This window comes from Fukomys damarensis, unplaced genomic scaffold (assembly GCF_012274545.1).
Source record: "Fukomys damarensis isolate Sample0158 unplaced genomic scaffold, DMR_v1.0_HiC HiC_scaffold_18, whole genome shotgun sequence".
NCBI lineage: Eukaryota > Metazoa > Chordata > Mammalia > Rodentia > Bathyergidae > Fukomys > Fukomys damarensis.
The window spans coordinates 50,938,206-50,965,234 of record NW_022900930.1 but is presented as its reverse complement, the minus strand read 5'-3'; the positions used below and the strand labels follow the sequence as shown (position 1 = coordinate 50,965,234).

Genomic DNA, 27,029 nt, shown 5'->3' with positions numbered 1-27,029 from the left:
CCGCGGTGCTGAGAGGTGAGGGGACTTCCGGCCCCGCGCCGGAGTGCGTGGCGGGCCCGAACTCCGCGAGGGAGCGGGCGGAACGTTCTAACCCCGAGGCCGCCCGTTCCGGGTTTCCCAGCCCGGAAGAGCCTCCTAGACCGCGAGGTTTTAGAAGCCTCAGCCCAGAGGGCCTACTCGCTGCTCCAGGCGGGGCCGGGCCGGGCCGGTCTGCAGCCTGTTGTTGTAGGGCCAGAGAGCTAAGAGTGCCGTTTCCACTGTTAAAGAAGTTGAAGACCGACAAGCTCAACTTCGGTCCAACTTCTCCGTAAAGTTTTACTACAACATAACTGTGCTGGCTCGTTCACTTACTGCCTCTGGCTGCGCTTTTTGCCCTGCCTGTGAAGTTGGCTGATCTAGCCCGTGAAGCCTGAACTATTTATTGTCCCTTTATAGAAAGTCTGCACTGGAATAAACTTTGTGTAGTATATTAGGGAAGGGTATTAAGTGTTAGGATTATAAACCAGGATGCGTGTGAGTAAGTAAAGTTGTTCTTTGTTTAAAATTTTATGTACCATGAATAGCAGTGGTGCGCTTTTGAATAAGTTTTTATTAGAAATATTATATTTATTTTTTAATATGAACAGAACGAGAGAAAAACCCTTTGGGCAAGGGATGCTGGGATTACGCGTGTGTATTTCATGCTAATATCCTGTTTTCAGATGTAGTGGCCTATGTTGAAGTGTGGTCTTCCAATGGGACAGAAAATTATTCAAAGACATTTACAAACCAGCTTATGGATATGGGGGCAAAGGTAAGAAATTCCTTTTAATATTGGTACATAGGACAGTCTTCTGGTACGTAGAGAGATACATTTCTGTCTTCTTTTGGGAGGCATTATTAATTAGAAAAAGAAGGGCGTGGTCTTGGGTAAGGAAGTGGTGGGAAATAAAACTCAAGTCTGAAGAATTGAGAGCTGTGGTACTTACAGAGCGGTTGGTCTTGTAGGAATTGGGTGAGAGGAAGAATCTAGGATGAAAACCAGATTCTGTCCAATTATGTAGCCAGCTCTTAATTACATCAAGGAGCCCAGAGGCAGGTTTCTAAGGGAAAGGCTCTGTGGGTGTGTTGGAAACGCCTGGACTTTTGGGTAGACAAATCTGGAACCCGAGGTGGTCAGGGCTGGACTATTAGATGTGGGGTCAGGACTTTGGCTCAGAGGAGACTGTGAATATCCATCCCTCTTGGTCCCTGCTGGGCGCTTAGCAGGAAGACTGATAGACGAAGCCTATTAAGGATTGAGGGCAAGGATGGGACCAGGGAGCCGACAACGGAGATAGGGAAAAATGTCAGGAGTGAAAAGCAAGTGTAGAAGAACGTTGTGTCTGGTTTGAGTGTTTGTCTTGCCAGGCAGACAGCAGAACCACTGAGCTAAATCCCTGGCCCTGCCTGGTTTGATTGTTATTTCTCATTATTTGGCCTTGGCTCATTACCTCCACTTCCTACCACTTTAGTATTTTTTAAATTCTGGTCATACTGAAGCTTCATGGTGACAGGCTTGGTGTGGCACTGTTTGCATGCTCGTGCTGGGCCCTTGGTGGGTGGGAGGGTTAATTCAGAACGCATGTCCTTTAGTTTGAGAAAGTTTTCTGTAATCATTTCTCTTGCAGTTCTTGTTCATTTTCCCTGTTCCTGCATTCCTTCAGCCCTGTTCCTCAGCTGCTGGTCTGAGTTTCTGTGTCCCATGTTTTCCCTTTCTTCCTTCCCATTTGTGCTCCAGGCCAGGGAGATTTTCTCAACTTCATTGTCTGACATTTCTGTAGATTTTGTTTTTCACTTACGTCGTATTTTAATTTCCAGCAGCTGTTTAGATTTCTGATCCTTTTGAAAATCATCTGATCATATCACCACAGCACCTTTTTTTGTTTGTTTGTTTGTTTGTTTGTTTTTTGTGAGACAGGGTCTTGATGTGTAGTCCAGACTGGCCTTGAGTTCCCTGTGTAGGCTAGGCTGGCCTCAAATTCACCAAGATCCCTCCTGCTTCAGTTGAGTCTGCTGAGTGCTGCGGTTACAGGCATGCACTACCATGCTCATTTTAAGCACTTTTATTTATTTGTTTTGTTTTTTGATTTTTTGAGACAGGGTCTCACTATGTTGTTGAGACGGACCTGGAACTCACTGTGTAGCCCAGGCTGGTCTCGAACTCACAGTGATCCTCCTGCCTCAGCCTCCCAAGTGCTGGGATTACAGGCATGTGCTGCCACGCCCCACCTTAAGCACTTTTAACAAGCTATGTGTTTCCTTTGTTGTCTGTTTCCTTGGGGTTTTGTGTTCTCGGAGTGGAGAGCTTTGCTTAAGTATCTTTAGTTGTCTGACTTGCTCCTTCTCTTTCCAGCTGCTAAACATGTGGCTCCTCTTGTCCACTTTTCTTCTGTTCTCTTTTTCCTCATGGGGCTGGTACCTGGGATTGAACTTGGGACCTTGTGCTTGCAAGGCAGGTGGCAGCACCACTGACCTAAATCCCCAGCCCGTGATTCTGTTCTTTTCATCCCACTTTGAGCTTTTCCAGGAAGAGTGGAAGTAAGAACGAGGCACAATACCCCTGACCAAACTGGAGCAGGTCCAGGATGAATGTAATTATTATAGATAACAAACATACACTCATAAAACAAAGAAACAAAAACGGGAGAAACTGGCGCAGAAATGTTTTTAGCAGTGTTACACATTTGCCAGAGTATTTCTTTGATGGATTCTGAGACATGGAATGCTGGGTTAGGGATTTTAAACATTTGGTGTGACATATATATACCGAATGAAGGATCCCTTTTTTTGACCAATTATATGTAAGAATCTAATGTAAGAATCTATGCGTAAATATTAATGTATATTTTGTTTTCTACAGGTTTCAAAAACTTTTAACAAACAAGTCACTCACGTTGTCTTCAAAGATGGATACCAGAGCACTTGGGACAAGGCCCAGAAAAGGGGGACAAAGCTTGTTTCAGTGCTCTGGGTTGAAAAGTAAGTAGCTGTCTTATTTTTTCCTGGAGTTACTTAGTAATGGTAAAAATCTAGTATTGATATTTTGCATTGATCATAGAACCAGAAAAGGCTTGATGTCCATCTTTTCTCTTCCTCTTATTGGGCAAGTAATTTAAAGTCTCCTGGGCTTAGTGTGTGCCGTTGAGAAGTAGATGTAATACAGTACCTGATTCGGCCCAGATGGCAGATGACATGGACTGGGGCCTGGGTGTGTGCAGGAGATAGTAAGAGTGCACAGGTCAGCTCCTGCTGTCGTACACTGGGCCCAGGATTGGGGCCGACAGCAGGAATCCACAGTGAACCCGGTTTCTCCTGAGACTGTCCCTCGGCTGTCCTCAGAGGGTCCTCCCTCTGTTTGTGTCCTAATCTCCTCTTCAGATAAAGATGTTGATTCTGATGGATTAGGGCCCACACCAGTGACTTCATTTTGCCTCACTTATCTCTCCAAATACAGTTACACTCTGAGGTCCTGGGGGTTAAGACCTGTGAGTTTAGGAATTTTGCAGACACAATCTAAGTGTCAAAAGAAGGCCTAGGGAAAGTTTAGGTGGAGAATGAGGTCAGGCTGCCGTGGAGGCAGTGTCCGTGAAGCAGTACCTTGTGGAGAGCGGGCCAAGGGCAGAGGCCGCAATGGTGGGGAGCAATTGGATGTCAGGTTGGACCAGGCTGGAGGCCATGCAGTGGAGGGGATTGGTCAGGTCAGGTCAGGCTGTGGTTTTGAAAGTGATGTCAGACCAGATTCCCCAAGGGTTTAAGGAAGCAGGGGGTGATTTTCCCGGGAACTGAGACTGGGAAGCTTCCTGCAGACTGGGCTGGGGGAACTCACTTCTGCTCGTACATACCGAATGTCAAGGGGAGGCCGGCAGGGCGTAGATGTTGGAGTTAGAAATGTGGGGATTGCCAAGCACAGATTTATTTAAAGGCAGAAAGCAGATATGATGCTTCCTACTGACTGTATGTGGAGGCATACAGGGGTTTTGGAACTGAGCACTCCTGGGTTTTAAGTTGTGGAAGAGACTGAGGAACAGCAGCAGACTGCTGACGGTGAGGGCTACTGTTAGTTTTCTGAAGTTAGTAGACTTTCTATAATGGGAAAATGCTGATCTCTATACTCCAGCATTCTGATACTAGATATGTGGATTTTTCCCAGCCAGGCAAATCTTCAGCTTGCTGTACCACAGCTTGCTGCCCCACAGTTCGGTCCCATTTTGATAGACTGCAAGTCCAGGCCTCTGCCACATCTGCCCCAGCTGAAAGTTAGTTCCTCAGGCCCCTCCTTGGGTCTGGTCATCTGCTGGAAAAGGGAAACGCTTTCCTTCCCTTTGGATGGCGTTGTGAAGGGCGTCTCCTGCAGCCCCCACATGGATGAGGTGCAAGATGGGGAGTGGTGTGTATGAAGCTCTGTGCCCTCCTGGTTCCTGTGTGCGCTCAGCAGCCTGGATGCGCTGCCTCCCCTCCCCCTGCTGGAGGCGCAGGGGTGGGTGGGAGTCCCACCTGATCCTCAGGAGGCCTCTCCACAACAGGCTTTTGGAGGAACGCTGAGCCCTTCCATGGTGGCTGTGCCAGTGGCGTCCCAGCAGTGATGCGCGTGGGATCTCACTGCTCAGCATCCTCCCCAACCCTTGTTAGGGCTCGTTTTGACTAAAGCCTTCATAATCAGTGTGCAGTGGGGTCTTGCTGTAGTTCTCATTTGTATTTCCCTAATGACTAATGATGTTGAGCAGCTTTGAATTGTTTTCTTGGCTATTTGTGTATTTTCTTTGCTGAAACATCTGGTCAGATATATTGGTCTATCTTAAAGATGGGTTACTTCTTGGTGTGGTTATGAAAGTTCTTTGTATACTCTATATAAGACTTTTGGTGCACATATTACTTGCAAACATTTTTCCTGGTGAGTTACCTTTTCACTTTCTTGATACCATTCTTTGAAGTACAGAAGTTTTTACTTTGTTGTTGTTGTTGTTTGTTTGTTTATTTGTTAGTTTGTGGGGTTTTTTTTTTGAGACAGGGTCTCACTATGTAGTTGAGACTGACCTGGAACTCACTATGTAGCCCAGGCTGGTCTCGAACTCACAGCAATCCTCCTACCTCAGCCTCCTGAGTGCTGGGATTACCGGCATGCGCCACCATGTCCAGCTAGTTTTTACTTTTAATTAAATCCAAGTCATCTGTCTTTTTGTTGCTTGAGCTTTAAATGTCATTCTGAAGAAATTTCATCTGGGGCACAAAGATTTATACCTGGGTTCTCTCATCAGACTTCACAGACTTCTCTCTCACATTTAGGCCTATGGCCCCTTTGCGTAGACCTTGGTGTGTAGGCCAGGGCCCGCCATGGCTGGTTTGCTTGTGGCCAGCTGGTTGTCCCAGCACTGCATGCTGCAAAGATTGTAGTCTATTCTCATCTGGGGTCTTGGTGCTTCAGTTGGACATTGCTTGGCCACAGGTGTGCCCAGTTATGTTTGGACTCTAGGTTCTTTGTTTACCCTTGTTTGTTTTTTTTTAAAGAAAGGAACAGGTTTATCCTAAAATTCACAATGCTAAGCCATCTTGCAAAAGAAAAACGAGGTTGCAGGATTCATGTCCCAAACTCAAAACCTCCTGCAGAGTTCCTCTAATCCAGAGGGTGGTGGTCACAAGGGTACCTGGGATTGAACGCAGGGCCTTTGTACTGAGCTATATCCCATCCCTTTATTATTTTTGAGTCAAGGTCTCATGAAATTGCCCAGGCTGGGCTCAAACTTGTAATCCTCCTGACTCAGCCTCCCACAGTGGTCGGATTGTAGGCATATGTCAGCACTCTGGGCTTGTTCATACACTCTTTGGTTATTTGTGTACCTTCTTTTGCCAGTATTTTCATGTACATTCCATCTGTGTTCATAAGAGATACTGGTCTAGTTTTTCTTTGATGACTTTGTCTGATTTGGTATTGGGGGCAGTGTTCTCATTACCGAGATGTGTTCTTCAGTTTTTGAAGAGTTGGAAAGGATTGCTGTATTATTTTTTGCTTTGAACATTTGGTAGAATTCACCAGTGGTGCCATCTCCTCCTGGCTTTCTTTTGTGTTCTTATTGTTAGTTCCATCCACTTTTAAGGTCTGTTTAGATGTCTCACTTCCTCTGGAACCTCAGTTGGGTTCAGTGTTTGCGTCTAAGTTTGTGAGGGCATCTAGGGTGTCTGTTGGCCTGCACTCAGTCATAGCTCTCTCTACTGGTTACTTCTGTGAGGTCAGTAGAATTCTTGCCTGACTTTAGTCACCCTTTTCCCTCTGGCTTGGTCAGCCTAGCTAAAGACTTGTCAGTTTTGATCATTTGAAGACCCTTTTATTGATTTTTATCGATTTCTACTATTTAATCTCTATTATGACTTTCTTCCGCTTGCTTTGGGGTCAGTTTGCACTTTGGTTTCTGAAGGTGGAAGATTAGACTATTGATTGTTTTTTTGTTTTTTTAATAGAAGACATATTTCTCTTACGGGAAGTGTTTGAGATCAGAAGTTTGTGTTTTGGAACATTTGCATGTACGTAATGAGTTGCCATAGGTACTCTATTCAGCTACTCAATTCTCTTGTGGTGTGAAGGGAGCCACAGAAAATAAATAAAAATGTGAGTGTGGCTATGTTGTAATAAACCTTGCTAACTAATTGTAGTGGTAGGCCAGGCCAGGCCAGGCAGCTCACTGGTCCCGCATGTGTAATGTACCTTTTGGGGATTTGATTTGTCTCAATGCTGTGTCACATCGGAGCCCGTGCTCCAGCCCCATGCTGGGCATGAACCCCAGAGAGCTATACCTCCAACCTTTCCTTTCACTCTATAGATTCTGGGTTCCTCTGTGCTTGTGGAGTGTGGCTGTTCTTGTTTTAGCAGGCAGTTAACTGTCTTTGGGATCCCAGGTCAGAGGGCACTAGGTTGTTCCTTGTGCCTCACTTGAGGCCAGTGTTTGGCTCATGCATGTGTAGTTCAGGATCAGCAAGTGTTCTGGGCTTTTAGAGGGCACCTTGTGGTGCTTCCTCTGTTTCTCCATTCCTTGAGTTCTGCCCTCCTCTGGTGGCCCTGGGTGTCCAGCTCCTTCCCTGGCCTCTCCTGGGGCCCTGAGCTGCCCAGTAGCCCACTGCCATAAGGATGCTGCTGTTGGGGGTGGTGAGGAGCAGATTGCCCCCCATGCCCACATGACACAACTTCTGCAGCTGAGGTGATTGCTACTGGTCTCCTCATACTTCCGGTGTATTTGTGTGAGCTGGCTTGGTGGGAGTTAATAGAGGTGGAACCTGGAGAATGAGTCTGATTCTTTCCCCTTACCTGTTATTTGTCCTCTTTGCCTCAGGACTCTAGATTTTTTTCCTTAAAAGTCAGACAGAGCCAATCATGTTGGTGAACACTTTGAAGGCTGAGGCAGGAAGATCAGGAGTGCCTTCCAGCATGGCTACATAGTGAGTTCAAGGCCAGCCTGAACTACATAGTAAGACCCTGTCTCAAAAAGCCAAAATAAATAAAGTTGAATGGGTTTATTATAATGTGGTATGGTTGTTTGTACTGGGGATTGATCCCAGGGCTGGTGTAATGCTAGGCAAGTGCTCTGCTACTGAGGTACACCCTCAGCCCTTTTTATTTTGAGACATGGTCTTCTTAAGTTGCCCATACTGGCCTTGAACTTGAGATCCTCTTGCATCTACCTCCTGAGTCACTGGGATTATAAGCATGTGCTACTTCACCGTGTGTTTTTGGTACCTTTCAAAGTTTGGTTCTGCCTGCTATACTACTGCTCTTATTTGGGGGTTAGGATTAGTGGGAAGGAAATATGGCTTATTTATAATAAGCTCAATTGATTGGGAAAGTGGTCAGACTCTCTCCAAATGCCATCTCAAAGAAATCGGTGTACAAAAGGTTTTTTTGTTTTTGTTTTTGTTTTTTGGTACCACAGATTGAACTCAGGTCCTTGTGCTTGTGAGGCAGGAGGTGGAACCACTGAGCTAATTCCCTGGCCCTATAAAAGGATTTCATGAGGAAGAAAATAGGGTAATGGTTAATTCTCATAAAGCCTGCTGGTGGCTCACATCAGCCACTCGATAGCCATCTTTGTCATCAGGGCTGTTTTCTTTTCTCTTAAGTTCAGACATTGCTGCAGTTACAAATGCCTTCTCTCCTGGGCTCTGTCTTGTGACCCTTTGAAGAGACACCTTGACCTGAGGCTTACACATTCCTCTCCTAGTCAGAGGACAGGATTAGCACCTCACCCTGTGTTCTATGGATGGATGTTATATGAGGACCACCCTGTTTTCCAGGGATTCTGAAAAACCAAGAGCTTGCTGATAAGAGGTCCTAGGACCAGTGCCTTTTCCTCCTTACGTCTTTTATAAGTTAGAATACTGGTCAAGGAAAAAGCAAAGAATGACCTGTTTTTTTTTTTGGTATCAGGGATTGAACTGTGGTCCTTGCCCTTGCAAGGCAGGCGACAGAATTACTGAGCTAAATCCGCAGCCCAAGAATGACTTTTCAAGGGGAAGTTTTGACAAGTAAAGCGAACTAAACATAACATCGTACAAAACAAAATGATTGGCACTGTGTTTGGGTTTGGGCTGGTTATGCCAACTCTGGCTGGCCACTTGGAGAAGTTCATTATAATTTTAAGAATTTCTTTACTTCATTGTCTTGTTTTACTTTTCTGGGGTTCCAGTTATATGTATGTTGGGCTTCCTTACCTACCTTTTATTTAAGCCATTTTGATGCTGTTCCTTTCTTTTTTCCTTTTCCTTTCTTGAGTTTAATGTCAATAACTTTCTTTTTGTTCTGAATTTTTATTATTCAACAACTGTATCATTTCTATATTTATCCACAAATACTCATTTGACAGTGTCTTAGTTACTTTTCTCATTTTTGAGACAAAATACCCAACACCCAAAGTTGAAGGAGGAAAGGTTTATTTGGCTCAGTTTGTAGTGGTTTCTGTTCATACTTGGCTGGTTCCAAGGCAGGATGGCATGGCAGAAGGGCATCACAGAGGAGAAACAGTTCATGGCAGGCAGAAGATAGCAAAGCAGCGAGCCAAAAGCAGGGACCTCTTTCTGTCCCATGTATCCTCTCCAGCTTACTCACAGCACTCACACCTTAATCCTAGCATGGCACCATGAATGAATCCCAGCATCACATCCTTGAGCCCAGCATGATATACCCTAGATCCAGCCACTGCCAAAAAACCTCACTTATGACTGCACAAGGCTTTAGGGGACATCTAGACACAAGCCATAACAGACAGTATTTAACTCCTGTGTGAGAGTTGTGTTAATGCTCTTCTTTAGCTTTCTGTTTGTTTTTATTTGGGGGCGTTTTTATAAAACAAAATGAATAACTTGTAGCTATTCATCCATGCGTCCATCTTCTTCCCTTCTCCTTTCTTTCCTTTTCCCTTCCCTTTCTTCCTCTTCTCCTCCCCCCTTCCTTCCTTCCTTCCTTCATTTGTTCATTTATTATTTTGTTCTTTCAGTCTTTCTTCCTTTTGTGGTACTAGGTGTTGAACCCGGGGCCTTTGCTCTGAGCTGCATCCCCAGCCCTTTACTTTTTAAGATAGGGTCTTGCTAAGTTGCCCAGCCATGCTTGAACTTGGGATCCTCAAGCCTCAGAATACTGGGATTACAGGCATGCACCAGTGGGTATGGTCTGCCTTGTTCTATTCCATTTGCTTTCTGGACTAGCTGACAGGCTCTAGTCCTGCCTCACGAGGCCCCTTCTTGGAACAGAGCTGTCAGGTGTCTGGGACATCCTGTGAGACTACCACTTTTGACAGACTATCTCACTATTCTGCCCAGTGATCCTCCTGCCTCAGCCTTCCTAGACTATGGGACTACAGGTCCTTGCCACTGTGCCTGGCGCTAGACCCCTCTGCTCTTTCTGGAGTCTTCAGCCTGTTATCCCTGCATTGTGTACCCACAGACTTGCAGATGCAATGGAATCTGGATTATTTCTGTGCTCAGAGTTCATTGAATGTGTCCCATGGCATAGTTCACACATGTCCATTAAGTGCCCTTTCCATTTTCTGTTTTCCTGAGGTGGGTGTGGGGGCAATGCAGACCAGGCATCTGTCATTCTTCCTCTTCGTGTGTCTGCCATGGTGGTCTGTTTGTTTCCCCTCCAGGTGGACATCTCCTTCACCTCCTCCTGGCTGGTCACAGTCTTGGTCCAGATGGCTGCCAGTCTCGCCTCTGTTACTGTAGCAAGTGCCTCCTGTCCTACTTAGCCTTATTTCTTCTGTATCAGTGTTTGTGGCCCTTGGGAAACAGACAAACTTCAGCTTTGTCAGAACTTCTTGCTAAGGTACAATGACTTAGAGTCAAATCTGGCCACTGTCAGTCATCCTGCACTCTCCCCTGCCCTCCGCCCTATGGAAATGTTTTTTAGGGTTGTCACAGAAATCTAAAGTGACTTATTTCATGACTTATGTTAAATTATAAGAATTAAAATTTCAGTGTGCATAACCAGTCTCACTGGAACACAGTTTTGCTGGTTGATTAGCCATGGCCAGTAGCGGGTTTTGTATTCTAACTGGCAAAACAAAGATCTATTAGTTATTTTCTCATTGCTGGGACACAGTACCCAACAGTCACAAATTAAGGAGTAAAGGTTTACTTTGGCTCACAGTTTGTAGACGTTTCAGTCTGTAGTCAGCTGGCTTCAAGACAGGGCAGCATGGCAGAGGAGAAACAGTCCACTCCGGGGCAAACAGGAAGCAGTGGCCCTCCTTCTTTCCCTGTTTATTGCATCCAGACTACAAGCCTATTGCTTAGATCCATCATCCACACCAGACACCAAACCAACCAGTACACTCAACTAGGGTCACACACACCATGATCCATTTACCTCCCAGAAGCCCCACCTATGAGTGCATGAGGCTTCGGGGGGGGCGTCTGGATACAGTGGAGGAAAATGTGAAACGGACTGTTAGGCATTTCTGCACCTCAGGGAGGCCTCTCACCTAATCCTGATTTTGGGAATTCTTGCTAACATTTTTTTTCTCTTGAGTCCTGACTTCTTGCTTTTACTTGCTGGTTTTACCCTAATCTCTCATTCTTCTCATTTCCTTTTTCTCAGTTTCTGCCCCTTTCCAAGCGACTGTTTCTCAAGTGCTCTTGGAAATTTCAAGGTACTTGTAACTATATTATTCAATATCAAACTTTTAAGGTCCCTTTAAAGTGCATTTTGTCCCCTAACATGTGTAATACACATTATTTTCTTGTTCGTTATGGTTCATTTTAATCACAGGTTTATACATTTAATTACTGGTTATTAGATCTCCTTTGCTATCTGTAAACTGCCATAAACGTTGAAACGAGCATAGTGGCGTATACCTGCAACCCCAGGTACTCTGGAGACTGAAGCCGAAAGATTGCAAACTTGAGGTCACCCAGGGCAACTTAGCAAGACCCCATTTCAAACTAAATTTTATAGAAAGCTGAGGATGTAGCTCGTTAGGACTGCAAAAAAAAAGAAAGAAAAAAGCCTAAACTTTCTTTTTGAGTTATGGGTATTTTTAAAAGTATATTTTTAAGTGAGAATTCTTCACCTAATCTACCTCTGCCTGGTCTTTCTTTCCCTACACTAAGAGAAACCCACTGAACTGTGGAGAATTTAGGGTATATAGTTTCAGACTTTTACTAAGCATTAAAAGGTGTAGAAGTGTATACAGATATATTTGTAGGTTCGTGTTTCATATAGTCCATATAAAGAACTTGTGTTTCACTTTTTTAGTAAAACACATGTGCCTTCAGTTAACTGTATATTAGCACATCTTTCCATGTATGTCCCACTGATTTTAATGTGTGTCTGTGTGTATATTTATCTATCTATCTATCTATATATATATATATACACACAAACATATATGTCGGTCTTTTATATTAGATGACCAGTAATTAATGCAGTTGATCTGTCAGTATAAAAAAGTATAAAGTTTTTTTTTTTATTTGTTTTTCCTTTTTATCCCACTCAAAAGTAGTATGGTGTGAAGCCAGGTATGGTGGTGCATGCCTGTAATCCCAGCACTGGGGAGGCTGAGGCAGGAGGATCACCGTGAGTTGGAGACCAGCCTAGGCTACATAGTGAGTTCCAGGTCAGTTTCAACTACATAGTGAGACCCTGTCTCAAAAAAAACAAAAAAAGTAATATGGTGTTGTGCCTCTGCAAACACTGCTCCTCTGCATGTGTTAGCCTTTCCGTAGCTTTAAATTTCAGACATGGATTTTCTACTTCACAGGGTTTTCATACTCAAGTGTATGATAAATGCTGCCAGATGACTCTTAGAAAGAACCTGCTAGTTTGCCCTCTTTAAAGCAGTATAAAGGGACACCTGTTCTAGTATCTTTCTTTCCTCATTTGTAGGTGTAAAGTAATAGTTTTTATTTGTATTTCTCTGATTCATGGTGAGCTTGAACTTCCTCCCTCAGAACATGCAGTAAGAGCCCAGCTCACTTTCCTGTGTCTAGTCCTGCGCTGTCACTTGCCCCGTGTAACTCCTCCTCCCCGGTTTCCACACCGTGAGTACTAAGAGTGTGTGGTCACTAGGTGTCAGTGGCATCCCGCTTTGCTGGGTTTGTTCTGGGAGAAAGAGCCAGTTGTATAACAGCCACTGGTGAAATTCTGACATTTCCTATGGATAGTAAGAATTTTTATATTGGATTAAAACAAAATAAAGGTGAAGGATCTAAAGGCCAACTTGGCTGTCACCTCCACGTTCTCTTGAAGAAGTTGATCTCAAAGTTAAGCTTTGTCAGCAGTCACTACACCTTAAGAAGCGGTTCCTGGTTTCTGACCGTGCTGGGCGCTGGCCTGAGCAACCCCGGCCAGAGGGCAGCCCTCAGCTCACTGGGAAATGTTTAAACCCAAGCAGATAGACTTTAGGGAGTGTATCTCTGTGCATCTTTCTATCTCAGTGAGGCCCCTGACTGAGCTGGGCCCCAGGTGGCCAGGGAGCAGGTGACTGGAGGGTGGGGTGGGGATCGGACCCAGTCAACCTCCGTGCCCAGTGCTCCTGCGGGGCTGCCCTGGCTCTGAGGTGGGTGAAGCCCGGCAGAGAGGACGAGGCTGAGGGCGAAGGGACGGATCCTGTGCACGGGCTGCACGGCCCCACACTGCTGTTGATGAAGTGAGTGGGAAACACCGTTCCAGCCCCTGCCCTCTGCTCGCTTCTCCACAGGAGTGCAGCGTTTGCAGCTTTTGGGAAATGCAAGAGGCTAATCCTTCCTCCCGCACCCCTACAGTCCTCCGTGCGTCTCTGTAGGAGGTTCATACACTGCAAGCTGAGCAGACTGGGCTGGAGCTCTGGCAGAGGAGGGAGAAAGCGGAGGGACTGGTCCTGAGCCTGAGGACCACAGGTGGCTGCAGAGCGCATCAGGGCACCAACGGGGAGGGTTGTCCCTCTGCTCTCCTTGGGCGGAGAAGGAGCGGCGAGCGGCGGCTGGAAGATGCACGGCATCCTCGTAGCACTTCCGCTTTTGACCACTAGATGGAGGGCTGATGTTATTTTACATTCTGAGGAAAAATCTAATAGGGAGCTTTTTTATCTCTTCAGTACATTTTGATTGGGCACCTTTTAAATGTGTTTTCACATAGCAGTTTCAGTGCTGTATCGTGGAAGGCAGTGTGCAAGTTGTTAACGTACAGCGGCGCTACAGTGCCAGCGCACTTCTCACTGGGAAATGTTTAAACCCAAGCAGATAGACTTTAGGGAGTGTATCTCTGTGCATCTTTCTATCCTCCCACTCAGAGAGGTGAATTGTTGGGAAGCTTCTTCTCCAGGGAACAGACATATCTTACACCTGAGTCACTTTTGCCAGGCACAGTTTTGTGGGTTGTACTGAGCCTTTCCTGAAACTCACTGTGAAGCAGGGCTTCCTGTAAGTCAGTTGTCATGATTTGGCAAATGATCCGTTAGCTGCACTTTGTTATGAAACAGAAAAAGGTAGTGCTGTCCACACGGGTGGGTGACACTTCTCACAAACCAGCTGCGCTCCATCGTGGCGGTGAGTATGTCTTCAGTACGATGCTGTGACAGAGCCACCACCCAGACTCTGCTTGTCACATTATCTGTGCAGCCGCTGTCCAGCCACCCTCTTCCTCTTGCTGTTTTGTTACTGATGCAAGTGGTGTGCAGGCAATGTTCTGCTGAAATGAGGAGGAGCTTGTAGAAACTGTCCAGGGCTGAAACTCCATGGTCTTCGTGTGTGGAAGCAGGCCCCCCTGGAAGCTCCTCCCTCCTGGTGGTCTGGCACGCTTCCTGCTGGTTTCCTGTCTCCCTCAGTAGGGCCAGTGTTCTGCTCACCTCTAGACTCTGCACTTCCTACAGGCTCAGGTGCTTGGTTTGTTTCTTACACTCAGCCTTGTAGATAGAAGATTTGCATAAAATCTACCCATCCAAATGTACAGATCACTGAGTTTGACAAACTTATTCATCTCGCCACTACCACAGCCACATTACAGATCTCTGTCACGCCGAAGCCCCCTCTATCCCACTGCATCTGTATCCCTCCTGCCCCAGCCCCTGCCCTGGGCCATACCCTGGTCTGGCTTCTATGGCCACAGAGGAGCCTGACATTCTGGGCTCTCGTACTGTGGAATCCTCCAGCATGTGCTGTTTTCTGGCTGGCTTCGCTCACCTAGTATGATTTTTTCTTCTTGAGATTTTTACCCATGTTGCATACAATGATAGTTTTATTTCCTTTTTATAGCAAAGTAGTATTCTGTTGCATGCATGTACCACAACTGGTCATGCATTCACCACAGATGGAAAGTTTGGATAGTTCTCCTTTTATTGGTCATTATGGGTAAGGTTGCTATGGCACCCATGTTTGTGTCGGCGTTCCCATCTCTTGGTGCATTATCCATTCTTGGCTTTGGGGTGGGCGGTTTCACATTCCCACCCGTAGTGTTTGTGTGCTCCATTTCCGCCACCACTTCAGCAACACTTGGTGTTTATCCATGTATTGAATTTGAGCCTTAGGAGTGAGGATGTAGGGGTGTCTTGTGTTTTCTCTTTTTCTAAGCATTTTAAGATCTAATTGCACACCATGCCATTTTCCCACTTAAAGTAGGAGATTCCTGGTTTTAAACCTATTCATAAGAGTTATGCAGCCATCTCTGCAACTTTACAAAAGTTTCATCACCTCAGAGCCTTGTACACTTCAGCTGTCACCCCATGTTCCCAGGCCAGGACTGCTGCCTCTGGATTTTCCTCTTCTGGACATTGCCTACAAATAGAGTTGGATGCTATGTGGTGCCTTTTTACAGGTTTCTTAGCGAGGGCCATTCGTGTTGTCACATGACCAGAGCTTCCTGCCTTCCTCTGGTCAAATACCGTGCCAGCCTGTGGGCTGCCTGCACACACCCTAAGGAGCACAGACTGCAAGGCTGCAGTGAAGACCACTGTCTGGCAGCCAGAGGTGCCTGGCACAGCTCTGGCGGTGTGCTGCTGGCAGATGAGGGGCTCCGTGCCTTCACGTCCTGTGCTTCTCCACACCTGAGCATCCCCGTCCAGGCTGGAGGCCCTGGCCTGGGGCTCCCTGTGGACTCTTCCTTGTGTCCCAGCTGCACTCGGGTTTCCTTTTTATTTGTTTGCTTTCAGTTCCCAGATAGCTCTTATCTAGTCCTTACTTTTATTGGTTTATGTCGTTTTGTTGTCCTTCACCATCATTTTATTGGGGATTTGAGGGACAAGAGAAAAATCATATGCTTATTCTACCACATTTAACCAGAGGTCAAGGACTTTCCATTTTTATTACCTAAATATTGTCCAGTCCCCTCCACCCCACAGCCCTGCTGAACTCTTGGTTCTCCACCAGTCATGCAGGGCCCAGGACAGTCTCCTGACTTGGCCTGTCCTACCGCCCCTCACACCTTTCCTGGCTGGGGTCTCCCAGGGGTCCTGCTCATCACTGGGCCTGGCATAACCCCTCAGGAAGTCCTGTTGTTTGCTGTTCCTTCATTCAGTCATTCGGGCATGATTCGTACAGCACCGCAATTCGGGTCAGGGTGCTCTCCCTCTGCCTAGTGCTGTCCTGTGCCCCTAGACCCTGTCTGCCAGAGCCAAGGCACCACTGGTCCGAGGTGCTCTAGGGCCTGCCCCTGCCTGGTTACCTTTCTCCTGCTGCAGTTGCTGCTGTTTGACTGCAGGTTTGCACATTTCTTCTGTGCTGCTTTCCTGGGTGACAGTTGCATGGTCACACCTGCCTCTTCCTGCAGGTTGTTAGGGTAGCTCATACCTCTTGGTTTCCATAAACATTGTGTGTGCCCTTAGAAAGGGAAAAGAATGGATTTGTCTTGCTATGAAAATAGCTTTGGTGTTGTACAACCTCGGAGGGGTGGCAGGGATACCAGAGCTCTTCTGAGCACTGTAGATTCATCCCGACGATGCCTACTGTTGTCAGTAACCAGGCATCATAGACCATGCTGGATCATACATGTGTGTTTCCGAAATGTCCTTTTTGTCCTTTACACGTCTTAGAGACCTTTCAGTATTGGTAGGAATTTTCGTTGCACTGTGTTCTGATTTTGTCAAATCTGTGTTTGCATATTAGATGTGCAGTGGTAGGGTTATGAAAGGTAGTGGGAAATGTAGTTAGAGTCCATATCATGAAAACAGCTTATGTGTGAGTTCCTTCTGTGCGAAGTCGTGGGAGCGATAGAAGGGTTTTGACATGTGGGGAGAAGTGAATAAAATGTTCTGAGAGTAAAGTAATGTATGAGCAGAATGGAAGAGTTGAAACCAGAGGCGGGGGATCATGTTGAAAATGAGTGCATCGTTCAGATTTGAGTGGCTGAATGCTTAATAAGAGGTAATCATGGGGAAGCCCCAAGGCTGGAGGACGAGGAGTGCAAGGAGAGAGGACACAGGTGTGGAGAGGCGGGGCGGTCACCTGATGGAGGCAAAGCCAAGCCCGACTTTAGTCCAGCTGTAATTTCACTAGGTCCCCCTGGCTCTGACTCACTGGCCTGTTTACTCTCACCTTATATATTTGACAGCACATGGTTTTACCTTTGTGAGTAGCATACACTGGTAATTTTGAGGTACAAATTAAAGTCATCGCATAAAAATGGTTCTCCCCTACCTGTCTGTCTCTCTCTGTTCTGCTCCTATACTTAAAAGCTCCACATGGGAAAGAGTTGGGAAAGTTTACGTTGACTTTTGCATTTGGCATCAAATACATGGATTTTAAAGAAATATCTGTTAAAATTATTTACTCGGGGATTTCCTAAAGTACTGCCTGGTGGATGTGCAGATCTGACTCGGTGAGTTTGTTTGAGACAGAAGCTTACCAGGCTCTTCACCTTGCTTACACAGGTGCAGGACAGCTAGCGTGCATGCTGATGAATCCTTATTCCCGGCAGCTAATCCCAGCGAGCACACACTGAACTTGCCAAGAAAACGGGTAAGTATGCAGCCTCAATGTGGACAGTGGCCATTATTTATTAACTTTTTTTTTCTTAGAAAATCATTTTAAAATGTTTTTCAAGAATTGTTTTATAAGGGGGTGAAGGGAGGGCAGGGACAAGGGGAAAAAATGAGAACCGAGACCTGTCATGTAAAGGTACAAGATCCCAACGATGAGTGTAACTGTACTGGATCCCTAAAATGTACCAATAAACTCAATTAAAGCTGAAACAAAAAAGAATTGTTTTATAAGGGGGTGAAGGGAGGGCAGGGACAAGGGGAAAAAATGAGAACCGAGACCTGTCATGTAAAGGTACAAGATCCCAACGATGAGTGTAACTGTACTGGATCCCTAAAATGTACCAATAAACTCAATTAAAGCTGAAACAAAAAAGAATTGTTTTATATATACCAATTATCATATAATTATTTTCAGGTATTTTTAGGTAACTAAAAATTCCTTTAGTCCAGTGGTGGTGAAGCTATGGCACGTATGCCACAGTGTTACCACTGAAATCTCTGAAAGGTTCGCCATCCCTGCATTGATGTCATTTGTAAAACATAGAAGAGACTGGTTGGCCTTCAGCTGCTTTTGTGTTTACTTTAAGATTCAGTGTGTTGGGTCATAGTAAAGCTAGAGGGCAAGCTGCACAATGGCCAGGCTCCAGACGAAGTTGCAGGAGGAAGGCCTGTCACATGAGAATATTTGTCAGCCTGAGAGGGAAGAGGGAGGGAGGAAGGCGGGCCTGATGTTCTGAGTCAAGAACAGAAGCCTGGGCATAGTCAGAAAGGGCAAAGAGAAGTGCTGTCATTAAGAAGTTAGACTGGCACCCGGATGAGCAGGTTGGGCTGTCGCTTCAGCCTCAACCCAGAGCGCATGCAGCAGAACGGACTTCCTTAGGGTGCCTGCCAGGAGTACACTGTAGAGTTAGTGTGCATGGTGCTGCCAGCCAGCGAAGGGAAGCAGACTGATGGCTCTGGAGAGAGTGAGTGTCTTGGCAGAGTGGCTCTGTCCCTGCTCTGAGCACGGTCCCGTTAGACATGTGACCAGGACTGCACGGGCATGGCCCAGGTGGCAGGGGCTTTGAGCAATTACAGGTGTGAGCTGAGTGGAGCTGCCGTGACTTAAAGACAAGAGGGTGATTAACAATGCTTCTTTTCTTTGGTAATTGTAAGATAATTGCTTTTGTATTTTATTACTAAAGTCATAATTTTGGAGGGCAGATGATATGAGAATAGCCAAAAATGGTAAAAAGGCTAGTTCTGAGATCTTTTGTAGAGACTAAGGATGTTGGCACAGTGAAAATGTCTTAGAAAACAGTTACTTAGGACACAGCCTTTTATATAATCTGTCCAATTCCACTTTTTAAAAAATGGCACAAAAAGAAATGCTACCAGTTCATAAATAGTGCAAAAAACACCTCTTTATTATTGTTATAAAAGTATCAGAAATGTATACAGAAGGGTTTTTTATTGCAGTGCAGCTTTATTAATTTTTACATCCTTTCTGCACAGCGTAAATGCATGCAACCCAAAGATTTTATTCCTAAAACGCCAGAAAATGACAAAAGACTTCAAAGGAAATTTGAGAAAATGACTGAAGAGCTACAGAGACAAAAGACAGCCCTAGGTAAGGGTGGAAGCACACTGGTCCTTTGTGCTTGTGATCACATCGTCCTCAGTGGGCCCGGGGCTGTGGTCCAGATGGTGAAGGAAGGTGGCCTGGCTTAGGCAGGAAGGAGAACAGAGTGGAGCTGGGCACAGGGACCCAAGGAGGCCTGTGCAGCTGCACAGGCAAGTACATTCAAACAGTCTTGGTCTTATTGTTTTGTCACCTGAAATAGACAAATCGTAGGTAGTGTGGTCTTTGAGGATGCGGGAAAATGCCTGGCCCCCTCATGCAGGGGGTCTGGCTTAAGTGGTGGGTGGGGTGAGCTGACACCCAAGTTACTGTCACATCGAGGCAACACATCGTGTCCTGGCTGTGCCACTTCCTGCTGTAACTTCGTCTGGCGTCTTCACTGGCGCTTGGTGTGGCGATGAGTTGGGTCAGGTGAGATGACTCAGCGAGTGTGGGGCAGGGGCATCACAGCTCTTAGGTGGCCAAGGCGTGGAGGTGGCGGCAGGGGTGGTGGCGGAAGGCCATGGCTGGGCGTCCCTGAGGGAAGTCATGCTGAGAGACTCGAAAACGTTTTTTTGAGCCTGAAGTTGAATTTTTGTCTGTTTTTAGATGACAGCGTGCCTGTTTTCTTATTTGAATCTCATGGCTCATTGACGACTAGTGCCTCAGTTAAAATTAGAAGTCACCGCCATACAATGGAGCAGAGGTTACAGGAGATGAAGGAGAAAAGGGAACAGCTTTCCCCTACCTGTGAGTGATCAGTTTGTAAAATGAAAATTATGCAAACATGTGAAGAAATAATAGTGGAAAGTTTTTTTTCTTTTCCTAGATATTTTTATTGTTTCCTGACATTTCAATGAAGACTTCTCCAGTATTTCTTCTAGAAAATTTTACACTTCATTAAGATTTTTTATACTGGATATGTAGTGTTCTGTGGGTCTAAATTCCTCCTGTCAGAGCTCCTTTTCATTTTTAATATCTCTGGAATATTTGGATCGAACTCAGGTCCTTGTGCTTGCAAGGCAAAGGCCGGAACCACTGAGCTAAATCCCTGGCCCCTTCTTTCTCTTTTGAAAGAAGTTACTCTGGATTAAATGTATCCAGTGTATCGGTTCATGAGTTATTTATTTTAATGTTTTTAACTACTTAACTAATAATTAGACATCTAACAGTATAACTAATAGTAAAGTTCTTCTTGGTTCCCACAGCAGTACTTTTCCTTTGCTGGAGTGGGTGGGGGTGTCCTCTGTTTTAACTTGTTCTCCAGATCTTTTGCAGAGTATCATGTCACCTTGTGTACATGGAAATGGTAGAGATTGGGTTTCTCTGTGGAGCTGCATTTTTTTTTTACTTACATTGGACCGTGGAGTTTGCATTTTTATTTAATCTTTTCCCACTTCTTACTGTTACTACTCTTATGTGCCTCTGCCATACATCCTATTATTTCTTTGTACCTCATGTGTTTAAGTATTAATTCGTAATGACATCTTGATGTTTTGATGTACAAATTACCCTTCATCGATGCCCTCCATAGATGCCCTTCATTGATTGTTTATAAAAATCCCAGTTTCTCCATACTTGGAAAACTTGGTGCCATTAGCCTTGAATCTTTTTTCAGTTTGGAAGACATCTGAATATTGAAAAACTATATTTAATTTGTTTCAATTATTAGTGAAGTTGAATATCTTTTCATGTGATTGACTGTGAGTTGCTGATATTATCAACATTTGTCTCTGTGAATTTTATATCTTTGTCCATCTGCCTGTTATGTTTTTCATTTCTTTGTGATTTGCAAGAGCTTTTTTTAAGGCAGCATAATCTATCTTGCGTTTATATTTTATATGATACAAACGCACACTGTGTCAGTTGTTAGTCTCGGCTGCGTGTACTCAATAGAAGAACTGGTGAATTAACTTAGGCAAGATTGCACTTCTCTGTATGTCAAGTCCAGAAGTGGCAGCCAGGCCCAGGCTGGCTGTTCAAGGTGTTCTTAAGAATCTAGGCCCTAGGCCCGGGGATTTAGCTCGTTCCTGCGACTGCCTCACAAGTGCAAAGACCCAAGTTCAATCTCTGGTACCAAAACAAAGAATCTAGGCCCCATCTTTGTGCTTTACTTGGGGCCTGGCTTCCTTTCCCAAGCGTGCGTGCCTGCTGCCCAGCCCGCCCCTCTAACAGTCTTCTGACTCCCTGTCCTGTGTTCTGCCCTCAGTCCAGGCCCAGGCCTAGTCACAAGCCTCCTGGTCACCAGCAGGGCTAAATGCACTCTGAGTGCTGTTAAGAGATAGCTGAGAGTGGGTCTCGGAGAAACCAGCCTTGTCCCAGCTGGAATCACGACTGTTTTGACATTGTGCTGCATGTGAACTGGTGTACCTTCAACTCATGATCCCATTGCTTCCCACTTAACTGCATTCGGCACAGTTAAAAACTCAGCAGCCTGTGCTTGCCCTCTTTACCTACATTTATTTTGCTTTTACAGTGGTTTGATCAAGTCTTCTCAGAAAGGTTTCCTTCTGAGTCTCTTTTAAAAAATACCTTTGGGTATACAATCACAAAAAATGTCTTTTGTTTCCTGTGTGTTGCACACATCACATTTAAAGATAACATTTGCAGCCCTACTTGTTAACATTATCGCTAAATATTACTGGATATTTTCTGTGAGACCACTAGGGTTTCTCACCCTCAGCGCTATTGGCATTTGGGCTGGATAAGTCCTTCTTGTGGGGACTCTGTTTCAATACCATGCCTCACCATCTGTTCCTTTGTGACATCCAGAAATGTCTCCAGACGTGACCAGATACCTGCTGGGGTGCACGTTGCCCTCGGTGGGGCACCGCTGCTCTGGCTACAGAGGTGACTAGTAGGTGCTTCCTTGAAGAAAAAGAGCCAGGTTATCAAGCAGGAGGACAAGCAGAAAACATGTGTTTACCTTTGTTAAGCTTTGACTAGATTCAGGCAAGTTAGGTTTTCAAGATCCCACACAACTTCTGTGCATCTATCATTTAATGCTTTTTGAGTAATATGATTGATAGAGGTATTTTATGATTTTGTATGTAATAGATTGCCCTAAAATCTTTCTTTATTCTTATTCTTTCATGTTCAGTCTGTGATATGCAGCCGAAAGAAGAAGTAAGTTAATGTGTATATGTTGTGTAAGACCAGGGAAATCCTGTCTCCAAATAAGCAGTTAAAAGGAGCTGGGGATAAAGTTCATGAGAACGCCCTGGGTCCCATCCTGTACTGTTATGTCACCCTCTAGAACACACTGAGGCCTGTAAGATGTTCTGATTCTCTTGTCAGCTTCCCAGAGGACTGAGCAGGCTCATGAAAACCCCGACGACTCTCTGTGTGCGGCGTCTTTGGACATTTCCCGGAATGCTTTGTGTGCAGGTAAAATTACTGTTTTCCTTGTGTTATATTTAAGATACAAGAATCGAATGATTATTTTACCTAGAATTTCATGTTATTTCTGATGATTTGAACAACTGGGTAAAACTACAATGCAGACATATTCTTCTGAAACCTGGTACTGTAATAGAATGACACATTTCTGAGCTCAGTCTCCCCTTCGTCCCATGTTTCTTCTCTCTCGCATTTGCTCTCTCGCTGTGGAATTAGTTGCTCACTTTTGAGAATTCCTGTGATCTCACCTGAACCCCTGTGTGCACTTTACGCAGCAGAGCAGGGAGCAGCCAGGACTAAGAAAATGTGGCTGTGCACAGCGTATGAAGAACAGACCTCCGGGTGTTACTGAGGGCTCAGGGTACACATGCATGTGTGCTTTGGATTCCTAGATTGACGTGCGGTGGGAAGTTCTGAGAGTTATCACTTGCCTTTGGTTATTTCGGGTCCCTGTCCATTTTCTGAGTCAGCAGTGGTGAGAGAGAACTGTGTTCACAGGTACTGGGGTGCGGGATACCTTGTCAGGAAAGCAGCACCAGCGATAACACGCAGGGTCTCCATGGCAGAAGTTAAACCCAGGCTTCCTCTCAGTGCAATGTTGAGTCTGTTTCATTTTCTTTTATTGAGAAAGGGTCTTGCTCTAGAATCCAGACTAGACGTGAATTCTTGCTGTGTATTCCAGGCTGACCTTAAACTTGGGCTCTTCCTGGCTCAGCCTTCAAAGTGCTCAAATCACAGGCATGTGCTGCCATGCCTGGCTTATTCATTGTTTATTCTTGCTATTTCTTTTGGGCATGTTTGAGTTATTTACCCATTTAACTAATCTTTTTCATACTCGTACACTTAACAGTGGTGCCTCAGTTCACAAGTGCTTATTTGTAAACAATTTGGTTCACAAACAGATGTGTTTGGCAGAATTTTGTTTTTGTTTCCGAACTGTATCAAGGGACAAACAGGAGTATGGCCATCTTCTCCAAAACTGTAGAACAAATCAAGTTCGTAAACCAGGGTCCTACTGTGTTTCCCTTAGGCTGGAAGCAAATGATAACCGCTAATTCTGGCTTCTTCACTGTTACTACGTGCAGGCTCTGGTCTGCGAGTCCTCCTTACTGTGCCCACTCAGTTCTCTCATTAGCCCAATGAGTGGGGTGCCATCAACATCCCCATTTGCCAGAGAAAAAGTCAGGACCCAAGGAGGACCCAGCTTGCACGGGGTCACAGGCTTATGAGTGCCAAGTGCAGGGGTTCAACCTCATCAGGATGTGTCACTGTGTGTGTATCTTCCTGAAGTATGATGAACGTTCAGCTGCCAGAATGGAGACCTGGACCCTGAAGATGCATTGGCAGGGGCACCACATGCCCTGCTGCTGGGCCTCCCTGCGCATGCAGAACACAGCTGCGAGGGAAGGGCTTCTGTGATTGCTCTGTTCTCCCTTGGTAAAGGGAGAAGTTCAGTAAGTTCAAAGTGATCGCTCCTGTATTGCCTCCAATTGTATGGCTTCTCAAAGGAGGGCCCATCCCGGATCAGCTGTCCTAGGAAGAGGAAAGGTAGCATCTGTCCTCCAGCAAGATGACCCCGCCTGCGGGGCTCCTGTCCCCCTGTGCTAGGGTGGGTGTTGCTGACACACAGGGCACTGGCATCCAAGCGGTGTTGGAGGGTGAACAGAGGCAGACAAGAATGGTCATTTCCAGAACGGGGCAGCAGCTTGGCGTTGCTCTCAAGGAAAGTGTAAGCAGCATGGCAGGGCAGAAAGTTAAGTTTCCCTCATGACTTACTTTTTAATATAAATGTAGTATAGGGATTTAATCAGAGGATTGGGGAGGTAAAAATGAGCTGTACTAATTAGGGGAATGTTTTGTGCAAGACTAGAGCTCAACCTAGATCATAAGGCAGTAGAACTTACATCTTACATACCTGACCTCCTGGAGAGTTTGGTGAAAAGCTATAGGAAAAAGCGCACATGCGTATGAAGATACGCTTAAAGCTTTTAGAGCTTCTCCATGCTGTGTAGAGGCCCAGATTCCCTAGTGGAAACTACTGGCCTTAACGATGGCCCTAAAAGGAAACGAGAAGAACCAGAATTGAATCAGTACTCTTCTTTTTATTTTTAATTTTAGATAAACATATTGATCACATTCATCATAGGGAATTTGGACCTGTACATGATGTATCTTGATTCCTCTTTTTTTTTTTTCACCCATTCCTTTCTTCTCCTTTCAACCCCTCTTCCACTCCCTATTTACAAAGGCCCTGTTTCCATTTTTTTCTTCTTTTCTCATCCCCCCCCCCAGTTCCCCTTTCCTTTTGAACAGTTTTCCTCTTTTGGTCCCTATTTACCCGTTGTTGCTTAAACTAGAGAGACAGTAACATTTACACTTGTCCAATTTATTTCACTTTTTAGTGTAGCTTCAGGGTGTATCGTTTAGCTATAAATTTCTCAAGTTTATCCTTTATGGCTGGGTAGTACTCCATTGTGTAGAAAAACCACATCTTTTTTGTTTGTTTGGATTTTTTGTTGTTGTTTTGTTTTTTGGCACTGGGGATTGAACTGGGACCTTGTGCTTGTGAGGTAGGTGGCAGAACTGCTGAGCTAAATCCCTGGCACTACATCTTTTTTTTAATCCATCCATTGGTTGATGGACATTATGGTTATTTCTAAGATTTAGCTAACATGGGTGGGCATATGTCCCTGTGGTATAATGCTTTTGATTTTTGGGGGACGATACCCAGAATAGGAATAGCTGAGTCAAATGGGACCTGTAATCCTAGTTTTTGAGGAATCTCCATACTGATTTTCACAATGATTACACCAGTCTGCACTCCCACCAACAGTGAAGAATGATTCCCTTTTCCCCACAACCCTGCCATCATTTGTTGGTTGATTTCTTGATAACAGCTCTGGAATGAGATGGAATCTCAGCTTTGTTTTAATTTGCATCTCTTGAATGACAAGTGATGTTGAACATTTTTTTCATATATCTATTTGCCATTTGTACTTCTTCATCTCAGAAGTGTCTGTTCATTTCAGAAGCCCATTTTTGAATTGAGTCTTTAAATTTTGGGGGATGTCTCTCTTTTTTTTTTTTTTCAATTCTTTGTATGTTCTAGATATTAGTCCTTTGTCTGAGGGACTGCTGGGTAGAATTTTTTACCACTCTGTAGGTTGTCTCTTTACTCTGTTGATTTGCTGTGCAAAAGCTTTTTAGTAGGATGAGATCCCAGTTGATAATTCTTTGTACAGTTTTCTGTGTGATCAGAGTTCTGTTCATGAAGTCTTTGCGTGCACCTGAGTCTTCAGTGATTTCTACCTATTCTCTCTTCCAGCAGATTTAGTGTTTCAGTTTTAATATTTAAATCTTCGATCTGTTTCAATTTTAATTTATTGCATGGTGAGACACATGGGTCTAATTTTAGTCTTCATTATGCATGTGGAAAGCCAGGTTTTTCAGCACCACTTATTGAAGAGGCTATCTTTTTTTTTCAAGTGAATGTGTTTGGCCCCTTTGTCAAAGATAAGGTAGCTGAATGTGTTTGGTGTTGTTTTTGCCTCTTTTAGTTTGTTCCATTGATCCTCAGGTCTATTTGTTTTTTGTTTTGTTTTGTTTTTTGCCAGTACCATGCTGTTTTTAATCACAGTGGCTCTGTAGTAAAATTTCAAGTCAGGGATTGTGAGGCCTCTGTCATGTCTTTGCTGCCCAGGATTGCCTTTGCTATTCTAAATTTCTTTTGGTTACAAATGAATTTTAGGATTGTTCTTTCTAATTCTGTGAGATACACTTGAAATTTTGATGGGGATTGCATTAAATCTATATAACAATTTTGGAAGTATAGTAACAATTTCACTATATTGGTTCTTCCTACCCAAGAACAAGAGATATCTTTACATTCTCTGACAGCTTCTTTTATCTTCTTTTCAGATTACTGTAGTTTTCAATGTAGAGTTCTTTTACTTACTTCATTAGATTGATTCCTAGGTTTGTTTTTTGGTTTTGTTTTATTTTGTTTTTTTGGATGCTATTGTGAAAGGTGTTGCTTCCCTAATTTCTTTCTCAGTGAGTTTGTTATTTGTGTATGGGAATGCTGTTGATTTTGGGGTGTTGACTTGGTATCCAGCAATGCTACTGAATTTGGTTATTAAATCTACAAGAAGTCTTTTAGTGGAGTTTTTTGGGTCTTCTGTGTAGAGTATCTTGTTACCTGCAAATAATGATAATTTAACTTCTTCCTTTTTTTTCTTTTTCTTGTCTTGCTAATGTTTCCAGAACTGTATAGAATAAGAGAGGTGACAGTGAATATCCTGCTGCTGTTCCTGATTTTAGAGTGAAAGCTTTCATTTTTTTGTCCATTTAGTATAATGTTGGCTGTTGGTTTGTTGTAGATGGCTTTTATCAGATTGAGGTAAAGACCATCTATTCCAGTTTTCTGTAGGATTTTTTTTTTTTTACCATGAATGGATATTAGACTTTGTCAAATACATTCTCTGCATTTATTGAGGTGATCATGTGTTTTTTTTTCCTTTGCTCTGTTAATATAGTGTATTACATGTATTGATTTCCATATGTTGAACCATCCCTGCATC

General features: G+C 44.5%; 1 protein-coding gene across 10 annotated transcripts in view; it reads left to right on the top strand.

The window, feature by feature from the left end:
- The first annotated feature begins 6 nt into the window (after positions 1-6).
- Mcph1 (microcephalin 1) overlaps positions 7-27,029 on the top strand; it is a 199,245-nt gene continuing 172,222 nt past the window's right edge. For 4 of the 10 annotated variants that reach the window (XM_033765542.1, XM_019206955.2, XM_033765545.1 and 1 more), the window contains exons 1-7: positions 246-517; positions 702-793; positions 2,882-3,000; positions 17,340-17,427; positions 18,945-19,059; positions 19,660-19,800; positions 22,348-22,437. In XM_033765542.1, coding sequence (XP_033621433.1) covers positions 508-517; positions 702-793; positions 2,882-3,000; positions 17,340-17,427; positions 18,945-19,059; positions 19,660-19,800; positions 22,348-22,437 — 655 coding nt within the window. In that variant the 5' untranslated portion in view covers positions 246-507. Of the gene's footprint in view, positions 16-232; positions 518-701; positions 794-2,881; positions 3,001-17,339; positions 17,428-18,944; positions 19,060-19,659; positions 19,801-22,347; positions 22,438-27,029 lie in introns of those variants that run through there. The other 6 variants (XM_033765540.1, XM_033765541.1, XM_033765546.1 and 3 more) reach the window with 4 other exon arrangements.